The 11910-nt window shown below is 35.2% G+C and overlaps 2 protein-coding genes across 2 annotated transcripts; one reads left to right on the forward strand and one right to left on the reverse strand.

The window, feature by feature from the left end:
- Positions 1-544: 544 nt before the first annotated feature.
- On the reverse strand, positions 545-1071 carry GCK72_020207 (uncharacterized protein; the record flags this gene model as incomplete). Its single annotated transcript, XM_053733445.1, has 3 exons — positions 545-654; positions 701-892; positions 948-1071. 3 exons carry the CDS (start codon positions 1069-1071, stop codon positions 545-547), a joined length of 426 nt encoding a protein of 141 aa, XP_053582358.1.
- Positions 1072-2152: 1081 nt separating this feature from the next.
- Positions 2153-7059, forward strand: GCK72_020208 (uncharacterized protein; the record flags this gene model as incomplete). The annotated part of the gene is made up of 12 exons (XM_053733446.1): positions 2153-2286; positions 2335-2403; positions 2447-2675; positions 2769-2999; positions 3044-3391; positions 3440-3556; positions 4182-4264; positions 5139-5367; positions 5914-6144; positions 6189-6533; positions 6824-6906; positions 6954-7059. The coding sequence occupies 12 exons, from the start codon at positions 2153-2155 to the stop codon at positions 7057-7059; spliced, it is 2205 nt and encodes a 734-aa protein (XP_053582359.1).
- Positions 7060-11910: the final 4851 nt, after the last annotated feature.

An 11910-nucleotide genomic window follows, 5' to 3' on the forward strand; every position in this document is an offset into this window, starting at 1 on the left:
TCACGAAATGAATGTCAAAAAACGAATAAATCCGGCATTGTTAGAACCGTGACCTACGAAAAAAGTTCAGAATGAGGGAAAATGTACTTGATTCACAATGAAAGGTCACGGAAAGGTCACGGAAACTAGAAATTATGCGGGATAGAGAAATAAATTGAACGTGCTGGAATATGATGTAACTGAACTTTTGCTGAACGAGAATATAAGAAGGGTCAAATTTCAAAAGTTGTGAATTTTTATGTTAATTCAACATTTTTCTCTTATTTTGTATATTTTTATACAGTTTTTGTATGATCCCGGAAATTATCCCAAACCGAGGGGTAATTATACAGATTTAAGTATAACCTGATGAAAATATTCTAAAATATGTTTTTCGTGGGCTTTTAAGGTGTTTATTTGTTGGGACTGGAGAAAAAGAAAAGCCCGTAAAATATATGAAAAAGAAAAAGACACGTGGACTACAGATTTTGAACAAGTTTAAAATCTGTAGTGACACTACACGGAAATAACTGAAAGATAGCATATATGAAGAATAGAAAATCCACTATTCTGATGACGAATAACGATTGTTTAAAATAGCATTCAAATTATTTTGCATTTCTTCATTCGGGACGCTGATTATCCCAGCTTGAGACATGATTTGATAGGCTATTTCTGTAAAAAATGAAGAATAGATTTTCTATGTGGTGCCAAAACTAACGTTGCATGAATGGATCTTCAACTTCAAATCTTGAACAAATGTTGTCTTTGTAGAAAAGGTGGAAGTCCTTGGTAGACATGACAGACCAACGAGACGTTTTTTTCGCTAGAAAAACGTCTGTCAAATCTCTTCCAGTTACAAATGATCCATTTCTCTTATAGAAAAGTGTTAGCGAGCAGTGATTGTGGAGAACTGTAATGAGAACCGTGATCGTGTTAGTATAGAATTGGAATAGTGCAATACTCACTCCCATCCTCATCCTCAAAACCAAATTTTTCATCAATCAATAAAATGTGTATTGAACCATTTTCTACTTGAGTTCCTAGTAAGACAACAGTTGCATCAATTTTTGAATCCATGAAGTTTTGCATTAGAGTCTGAAAACACACTAGTAAGTTGGTATACTTCAGATACTTAAAAACCGTTGTGTTCGTTATCGTTTCAAAATTTCATCTAGCCGACGTCGTTTACAGAATCACGGTTGTAATTTTGTAAACGATGTTGGCTACATTAAAAAAAAACAACACTTCAATCATTTGAAACTTGCTTTCTAAACTTTGAATCATGTTGTTTGAAGGCCTGTTAATTCATTTTACAACTTCTACCAGTGTTATCAAAACATCATTCAATTCAACAAGCAATATATTGTCCTGTCACAAAACAGAGTAATAGAGAGAAGTTCAAGGAATGTTCAATTAGTTACAGACGAATCGAATATTCAATGGATCTGCCCCTGTCTTCTCTTCAAACTATATTGATACTCTCAATGACTGCGTGAAAAATATAAAGTAGGTAAAATGATCCATAATTATGAAAAATGTATATTTTCAGTAAAAAAGGAAACACATGCAAAAGTACTGGAGGGATGTGTAAAGCAGATATGGATGCAATCAACAAATGGGTTTACGATAAAACAGAGAGAATATTCTTGTCTGGTTCCAACTGATCTCATTTTATTTTCCATTAATAAAGTAGTTCTCGCTTTCATCTTGAATCTAACAATAAAGAAAAAACAACAGGAATATAATCAATAATATTATGCCAACCACCAATAGAAACGTTCGTACGTTCATCCAATTCATGTATCAATCCCTCACGAAAGTTCATCCCCAATAGTTCAATCCCGAAAACAGATTTATCAACGTTCATAGATCTCATTGAAGATTATTTGAATGTTTGTATTAATGTATTTCTTTGAAAGCACCGACACATCCATCTTTCTTTTTATGTCTTATTTCAATATCCAACAAAAAAAGAAAGGTCAGTTGTTCTCAATGAACACCTTCTCAGCCACACCTTCAGTCATAGCAGATTTCATTGACAATTGCCCCAACTCGTGTCCTGTTTTTCCCAGTACCTTTTATCCAAAATATTCAATCAGTCTTCCTTGATTTTCTCTTGCCAGGAACACACCTTCCAATTTCATTCGTGATCATTTCTCAGGAAAACGAAATGGTTATTCTGAAAACCTTCAAATCCTCACTGTGTATTGTTTCTGTTTTTCTGTTCGTCTTCTTCATTGTTCTCAACGATAATTTATTAAGCAAAAACTATTCAAACAGTTTGAAAAATATGCTTCAACTAGGGTCAGTTTTAGTTTAAAATTACAAGCTGATCAAATAGTGTTGATTCAGAGCATCAGAACGCAATGTGGATGATTTGTTTCCTATTAAATTTTACCATATTGCATTTGTAGACTACAGGTAACAAAGTCTTGTAGTGTATGAACGAAGTATCATTTTTCAGAACCAACACCCCACGTCTCCGAATTTTTTCAATTAGTGGTTGTCTTGGAAACAGTAAATATTTGAATGTAGATATTTATCAGAAAGGAGTGAGGACACCCACCCGAATGAAAGTATATGGACGTCCCCTGGAAGGACATTGTCCATCTGCTTATTGGCTGGCAACACCATGTTTTTTCTCCGCACACACTTTTGAAGCAAATCTGTCTGTAACTGGTGGATTGACAAAAGTAGGTCATATTTATAACTAGTAAATGTCAAACTGAAAACTACAGTTTTCTTTCGAAAGGGGTGTCTCTCATCAATAAATTTCACCGATTCAGGTGGTGATTGAACTGGGACTCCGACAAGTTGAGCTATCAGTTCAAGAAATACATAATCCTGTTCAAATAGGAATCACAATGTGTGTTCAACCAGTGTATTACTATACTCAATGGCAGAATATTGTACTGTATATTGAAGCATGGAGAGCCCAAGGAGCAACTCGTTTCATCGTTTTCTATCATTCATCTACAAAAGATACACGAAAAGTTCTTGATTACTATGAGGATTTGGTGAGAACACACATGTTCGACAAATTTCAACAATGAGATTTCAGGGTATTATTGAATTAAGACCTTGGCCAAGTTTCGGAAATCTTCCGAATGATATAGCAGAAAAATATCCAAACATTGATAATAGCGCATATATATTCGCTTATTTTCTTGCTTTAAATATATGCATTCTTGAAGTCAAAACAACAATAGGAGCAGTCATCGACTTTGATGAAATTGCGGTACCTCGAAACGGGACGACGTTAGATTATGCAACAAAAGAAATGACTGGGACTAATGTTGGGGCTCTTATTTTTGAGAACAACTATGTTTCTATGAATCCAAGTATTTATACTTCTGATTTCTCAGGAGTTTCTTCGCCTACGTTTTATTCTAAAATCGGTCCACAGAAAGTAAGACACTCTAAGTTCAAAAGGTTCATCTCATATTTATAATTTCAGTTTATCTTCAATGCATCAGTGATTGAGTTGTGTCAAGTTCATCATGTTGAAAGTTTCATAGACAAATCAAAGATCAGTAAAAGATCAGGTGGAGCACTTCTTCATTTAAGATTCAACGTAAACAGTTTGAAAGCAAATACAATATCGAAACCTTTTCGCTTTTTCCCAAATAACGCTTCCCACCATATTGAGAACATGCAAGAAACAGTATGGAATAAAGTTACAAAAAACTGATCAACATCACTTCCTTTTCAGGTGAAATCTATCTTTGGGAAGACTCCTCCACCCGTTTCTCTGAAATCTTTAAATACTTTCAATATATGCGAGAAAAGATCAGAGTAAGATACTTTCTGATTCCAATAGTTTTCGATTATCAAATTTCAGAAATCAGGGCATGTGTCATGGTGCAACTTGTAAGTCAGATATGGATGCAGTTCATGAATGGGTCTACGATAGAACGGAAGGAGTTTTCTTGTCAGGAGAATATTGAAAATGGTAGTACTTTTTCTATATGTTCATTTGGAACATCATTCTATCAATACAATAGAAAATAAAGTACATTGCTATTTCTTTGTATTCATCAGTTATGAAATAAAAATTGTTGTCCATAATTGACGTCAAATTATTTCACATTAGAAATTAGACAGGAATGTCAATTTTTAGATTTTTCAATCCGTATTCAATCCGTAAGTGAAACACATTACACACATTCTCCTTCTCCAACATTATTATTCCTCTTCAGGTCCAAACCATCTTCGGTATCACTCCACCATCTGGGTCTTTCAAATATTTAGATATTTCTAATCAGTGTGATGTGAGAGTATCGTAAGAAACTTCGTTTTCAAATACTGTTTTAACATAATTTTCCAGTAAACAAGGCATGGATGCATATATGTATTGAATGGATTTATGATAAAACGGAAGGAGTATGTTTGGCAGGAGAAGACTGATCGAATGTTTTTGTAATTATTCGTATAATTAAGATACACACATTTCTTATTGTGCTCATGTTTGAAGCAAACCCAAACCAAATGATGATTCTTTGTCGCAGATTACGCCATTCTCTTAAAAAAATTATTACTATTTTTTTAATAGAACACACGACAATAAACACTGAAAGCTTTTTTTTGGAAGACTTCAAGAAGAAACCGAAAAGATCGTATCTTCAACATTAAAGGAACATCTGAATTGTATCCATATAATGGGGTCATCAATCGTTTCTTTTATAAACCACGCCCTTGACAACTCTCTAGATTTCATTGATGATTATTCTTTCCATTTTTCACCCACGTTCCTAAATATTGAATGTTCAGTTATTCTTGTCTTCATTACTGACGCATATCTCTCAATTATCAACATTTTTGATTTTTGAACTCTACAGGTTTCAGATATTGGTTCAGAGCAAAATGAATCTTCTGAAAACCTTCAACTCACTATTAGTTATGATATCTGCTCTTCTGTTATTCTTTTTGCTGATTCGATTCGATAGTTTTTTGGAATCAAACTATTCATTCAATCTGCGGAATGTGCTGCAGATTAGGTCTGTTTTTCTTTAAAACCACTCACAATGTAATGTTCTACTTCAGCAGTCCAGAGATGAACATTCATGATTTGTTTCCTATCACGTTTTATCATTATGCATATGTAGACCACAGGCAACTAACTTGCTTTCAAGGCGCATAAGTAATCACTATTTCAGAACTAACCCACCACGTCTCCGAATTTTTTCTTTGAATGGATGCCTTGGAAACAATAAGTTTCTTAATGTTGATTTATATTACAAAGATAAAATATCTCCAACAAGAATGAAAATTTACGGAATCACACTAGAGGAAAACTGTCCAGCTGATTGGGCACCTACAAAATTATGCTTCTATTCTCCACACACTTTTGTATCAAATCTATTAGTGACAGAAGGATTGACGAAGGTAGGTGACACAGATCGAGCTTTACTAATCGGAAAAAAAATGAAGACAAACGAAAATTATATAAAACCAGCCTATCTGCCTCGCCTTCGGCGATTCAGTCGGCTGGCCTCTCCTCATTCACGTGGCCACCTTCTCTCAAACGTGCCCGCATGGCCGAGTGGTCTAAAGCGGCTGTCGCTGTCCAAAGCACGACAGTTCGGTTTTGCCCGCTGGCTCAGTTTCTCTTCTCTTTCCAAACCCGCTGCGGACAGTGCCTCAGACAAACAGACAAACACCACTTGTCTTTTATATATAAGAATGATACCAGCCTGTCTCCCCCGCCTTCGGCGGTTGAGCAGGCTGGTATCTCCTCATTCACGTGGGCACCTCTTTTCAAATGTGCCCGCATGGCTGAGTGGTCTAAAGCGGCGGTCGTTATCCAAAGCACGCCAGTTCGGTTTTGCCCGCTGGCTCAGTTTCTCTTCTCTTTGCAAAACCGCTGCGGACAGTGCCTCAGACAACGCCCAATTGTCTTTTATATATAAGAATGATACCCGAAATATTTAGGTTGTGATTGAACTGGGACTCCGGAAAGTTGATCTATTGATCCGAGAAATACATAAACCTGTTCAACATGGACTCACAATGTGTGTTCAACCAGTCTATTACTATACTCAATGGCAGAATATTGTGTTGTATATCGAAGCATGGAGAGCTCAAGGAGCAACTCGTTTCATTGTTTTCTATCATTCATCTACAAAAGATACACGAAAACTTCTTGATTACTATCAGAAATTGGTGAGAACAGATATGTCCGATAAATTGCAACAACTGAATTTCAGGGTGTTATTGAATTAAGATCCTGGCCAAGTTTCGGAAATCTTCATAAAGATATTGTGGATAAGAAGCCAAACATTGATAACAATACCTTCCTGTTTTCGTATTTCCTGGCGTTGAACATATGCGTTCTCGACATCAAAACAACATTTGGAACAGTTGCTGATTTCGACGAAGTTATAGTTCCCATAAATGGTACAATGTTGGATTACGCAACAAAAGAAATGACTGGAACTGATGTTGGAGCTCTTTTGTTTGAATCTAACTACGTTGCGATGAATCCAAGTATTTATACTTCTGACTTTTCTGGAGTATCATCTCCAAGTTTTTATAGGAAAGGTCTAAATAAAGTAAGTTTTTGCTATTGACTCGAATATAATCGTTTTTCCAGTTTGTTTTCAATGTTTCTGTTATTGATTTGTGCGAAGTACATTTTGTTAAAAGTTTCATAGACAAATCAAAAATTACTAAAGATGCTGCAGGCTTAGTTCTACACATGAGGTTTAACGCGAAAGATTTTGACGATGTACCAACTTCGAAACCTTTTCATTTTTTCCCGAATGACACTTCACAACATATTCAAAATATGCATAAGACAGTAGGCTGAACATGATGACATACTGCCCATTATTCTTTTAAGATTCAAACAATTTTTGGAAGTTCTCCTCCACCAGTTCCTATGGAGTCTTTGAATGTTTTTGTTGAGTGTGGACTAAGACAGTTGTAAGAACCTCTCCTTATTCCAACAACATTCCAACATCAAGTTTCAGTAAACAAGGCATATGTCACGGTGCTAGCTGCAAACCAGAAATGGATGCAGTCCACGAATGGGTTTATGATAAAACGGAAGGATTATTTTTGGCAGGAGAATACTAATCGGATTCGAAGATTCTCGTAATAATTCGCCAGATAGAGCACACCAATAAATTTGTTTTTATAACAAGGTGTGCAAACTTGAAGAAAGCTATTCATAAAAATTCTTCAAAGTTTAAATGTTAAGTATTTTTCATGTTAAGTATTTTTTGTTTTATCCTCAATGAATGCTTGGCAGCGTTATCTTCCAAACGTACATATCAGAATGCAGATGTTTCTAAATGCTATGTAAATATTAAACCAGAATTTATAAATGTTTTGTTTCATAATACACCGGTTTTCTCATTCGAACGTTAGCATTTGTTACTTATGAACATAAATTGTATCGCTGAAACGAACTACTTTGACAGCCCTGAATTCTTATCTCTTGCATTGCACACTAATACCATTTTATCAACTCCACTTTATATCTTTGGCATTTATATAATTCTAACGAAGACTCCAACTGAAATGAGTTCAGTCAAATGGTATCTAGTCAATATGCATGTTTGGATTATTCTATTCGATTATTCCATTGGATTATTGACAATGCCCCTATTATTTTTTTTTTCATTTTCATTGGTTGTGAGTTTTTTATTATTATCGGAGCTGACATAAGTTATCAGAAGTCAGTTTCAGTAATGTTTTCTTCAATCGTTGTTGTTTTTGAAAATCGGTTTCACAAAGTATGCACATATCGTGTGCAATATTATTGGAATATGTTCAGAAAGCAATGGATTTGCGCCCATTATATTCTCGTAATAATCATGTTCATACCATACAAATTTTTGACACCTAATCAAAACCTTGCGGTTCGAAATTTTTAACCCAGTGTCCCACGTTCATGCTCAACTGGCAGCTGTAAAAAGACCAAGGAAAAATATTATTATTGTGATATTTTTTTGTGTTCAAAAATATTTCCTATATTGTTTCCGGTAATCATTTTCCGAAGTTTTTGGTTGTTTAAGTGTTTGGTTTTTCTCGTAATCATTGACTCTTTACTATTTTTACAATCATGTATGTAGGCTTTAGAGGATAAAATAGTTTAGTACTAATTCAGAAATATCTTTTGAAAGCTAATTATTAATGCTTACCTTCATCTTGTATTGCTCAAAATTTTGAGTGCAATTCGGTCGTCATGTTCATCTATCTTGTTATATGAGGCATAAAAGTGTTCTCAATAAAATTTTCCGTGTTGAATAAGCGGAAGTTTAAAATCAATGTCACATAATAAATGTATGCTAATTGAGTTGGCATTTTTCCATCTGCTTATTAATAACGTTCGAGGTGAGTTTGAGAATAGTTAAAAATATGAGAAAATGCACCAGGACATGCAGATGTTTCTAAATGCTATTAAACTAGAATTTATATATGTTTCGTTTATAATACACCGGTTTTCTCAGTCGAATATTAGCATTTGCTAGTTATGAACATAAATTGTATCGCTGAAACGAACTACTTTGACAGCCCTGAATTCTTATCTCTTGCATTGCACACTAATACCATTTTATCAACTCCACTTTATATCTTTGGCATTTATATAATTCTAACGAAGACTCCAACTCAAATGAGTTCAGTCAAATGGTATCTAGTCAATATGCATGTTTGGATTATTCTATTCGATTATTCCATAGGATTATTGACAATGCCCCTGTTATTAATTCCTTGCTTCGCTGGTTATCCACTAGGAATTCTTCGTCATTTTGGAGTATCCACTTTAAACCAAATTGTATTGGTTTTTCTTTTCTTTTTCTGTGAGTTTTTTATTACTGTGAAAAAATAAAGTTTGGACTTGCGTGTTTCAGCCCGCGAAATTTTTTTTTGAAAATCCTGGGCCAAACTTTATTTTTTCACAGTATCGAAGCTAATATAAGTTACCAGTATCCAGTTTCAGTTATGTGTACCTCTATCGTTGTTGTTTTTGAAAATCGGTTCAACAAAGTTTGCACATTTCGAGTGCAATATTATTGGAGTACGTTCAGAAAGAAGTGGATTTGTGTCCACTATATTCTCATAATAATCTTGAACATACCATTCAAATTTATGACACCTAATCAAAACCTTGCAGTTCAAAATATTTTTCAAGTTTGATATTTTGTTTTAAAACACTCTAGTTCTTAACTTTCAGACTTTTCCATGTCTTCCAAAATACATCTACGATGCTCCAGTATTTGTGCTCACTGAGAACTACGCGTATCATCTTGGTGTATTTATAGTGTATCTTGTAATTTGTTCGATTGAAGTTCTTTCAATTCTCATTTATATCGGCTGGAATTTTTTTCAACAACTGAAATCTAAATCAATATCTCAAAGAACTTATGAAATGCAAAAGAATTTCTTCATAGCCCTTCTTATTCAATTAGCCATTCCGTTATTAATGTTGATTGCTCCAGTCGTTACATTTCTCATTTCAATACTGACTTATCATTACAATCAGGCTATAACAAATTTCGATATTATCATTATTACTATGCACGGGTCAGTATCTACTTTTGTTATGATTGTGGCTCATCGTCCATACCGAGAAGCAATAAGAATTATGTTCCGGAAAAGGACAGTTGGATCAGTTGACGTCTATCGGAAGGGAGTATACCATAGTAATAGAAGCGGAATGTTTCCTTCTACTGGATAATTTACCAATTTTTAATTTTTATTAAATTGTTCAATAAGCACAAACTCTAAAACCTTGTAGCCAAGGATCCCCCTTTGGGTACCCCCTTACTTGGCTACCAAAGCCAATCCGACGGTCCCCTCTGGTTTTCCCCACAAAACTAGGACCATCGGAGCCTTTTTTATTAACCTCTTATTCAATCTGTTCATTAACAATATTCTCATTATTTTCGTTATTCTCAGTTATCTGAGTTATATCAATTTATTGCAAATTATTCTAAATTATTATAAATAATTATAATTCAAATTACCGCTCTAAAGCTCCAAATTCAGCTAATGCGCTCCAATAAACCCAGCACTCTCTCTTCCGCAACGCTCTCTTGCAAGCAGACGCCAATGTTGTCACTCGCGAGCGGTCGCGTCGCGTGTCTTTGCTCATGTTAGCCGTTTTAGGCCAGAGTAATTCAGTTCGTTCGTGTTTTTCCCGCCGTCGACGGTCGCCTTGCCGACCGTCGTCGCACTGAGAGAGTTGTTGAGGAGATTCTGATGTTAGCACTATATTTTCCCGTGCCATCAGAATCTGGCGCGAGTTTGAGAGCTTAGGCTAAATTATATTCTTCCGGTTTTTGGGACTTTTAGTCTCTTTTTCCCGCCGTTCAGTCCCGCCGCGTTCGTCTCTTCTGTCTTCGTCGACTCAACATCTCCTCAGGACACGACGCTCTCTTTTATTCTCTTTTTTATCACCCTTTCTCTATTTTGGTTATTCTTCGAGGATATTCCCTAGAAGAAGGTTCAATAAACGGGTCACTGATACTGTGTTCTTTCTAACATTGCTTATCTTACAAACATGCCGCATTACACTTTAATTAGGGACGATTTTATATTTCTTCTGAGAGGCGATCAGTCTCCGACCGCTACCTTCATTGCCCTCTCAACAAACCTCATTATTTTAAACCCAGTGTCCCACTTAAAGGCGCAATTGGCAGCTGTAAAAAATCCAAAGACATATCATTATTTGATTTCGGTTTGTGTTCTAAAATGTTTTCAGGGCTAATTATCTTGCTTCCGGGAATCATTTTCCGAAGTTTTTGGTTTAAAGTTTTCTGAATAAGCTCTAGTTATCACACATTGACTCTTCACTATTTTTACAATCATGTATGTAGGATTTACAGGATGAAATAGATTGTTCAGTACCAGTTCAGTAATATCTTTTGAAAACTAATTATTGATGACTAATACAACATTTCTATCACCAATGATTAATGCTACTGCTGCAATGTGAAATGGAAGGTGACTATCAAGACCAATATTCATAGAAACGTTTTCCTTGAAAAAGAACTTCAGTCACTAAACTTTCAGGCAAGATATTGCTTTTTGAGCAAGAATTAGATTAAACCTTGGCAACCACACGACCAATATATACACTTTGAATTGAAACATTTTTGTTTGACATGAATTTATCATGTTTTCCACTCGTTTCTTATTTTGACTCTCCTAATTTTCTTTCTTTTGGATTGTACCTCACCACGACAGTTGGAACACCAATCCACTTATTCGGACTGTACTGTATTCTTCGGAAAACTCCGGATATGATGAAAAATGTGAAATGGTATTTGGTAAATTTACATTTTTCAATTATATTTTTTGATTACTCTTTCGGTGTATTAACAGTTCCCTTTGTTCTTATCCCATCATTATCTGGTTATCCACTTGGACTCTTGAGGCATGTTGGCGTCTCAACCAGAGATCAAACACTTCTAATTTTTGCTCTTTTTGTCTATGTACTGATTTCTATTGCGGCTATTTTTGAGAATCGCTTCTACACTGTCTATAGAAAATTAGGGAACACATGCTGGACGTTTTGGAGGCGTCCCTGGATAGCATCACATCACATAGTCGCTGTCTTCCTTTTGATACCGATTCGATTTCTGGTTCCAGAACAAGATGCAGTCAAGTGTCGTGTATTTGCGGTATGATCTACATATTTGGAATATTTAAATGTTGCCTTTTTTCCAGAGCTTGCCATGTCTACCCCGGTATATTTATGAAGCTCCGGTTTTTATACTCGCAGAAGACTATACCTATCATATGACAGTCAGTGTAACTTATATGGCAATTCTCTGTTTAGAAGTGTCGACGTTTGTAACATTATTAGTTATGAACACTTTGAAGCAGCTGAAGTCACATGCAATATCTCATAAGACATATCGAATGCAACGGAAACTTTTTAGAGCTTTGGTTATTCAGGTGGCAATACCATTTGTT

The sequence above is a fragment of the Caenorhabditis remanei genome, chromosome V (assembly GCF_010183535.1).
Source record: "Caenorhabditis remanei strain PX506 chromosome V, whole genome shotgun sequence".
NCBI classification, from domain to species: domain Eukaryota; kingdom Metazoa; phylum Nematoda; class Chromadorea; order Rhabditida; family Rhabditidae; genus Caenorhabditis; species Caenorhabditis remanei.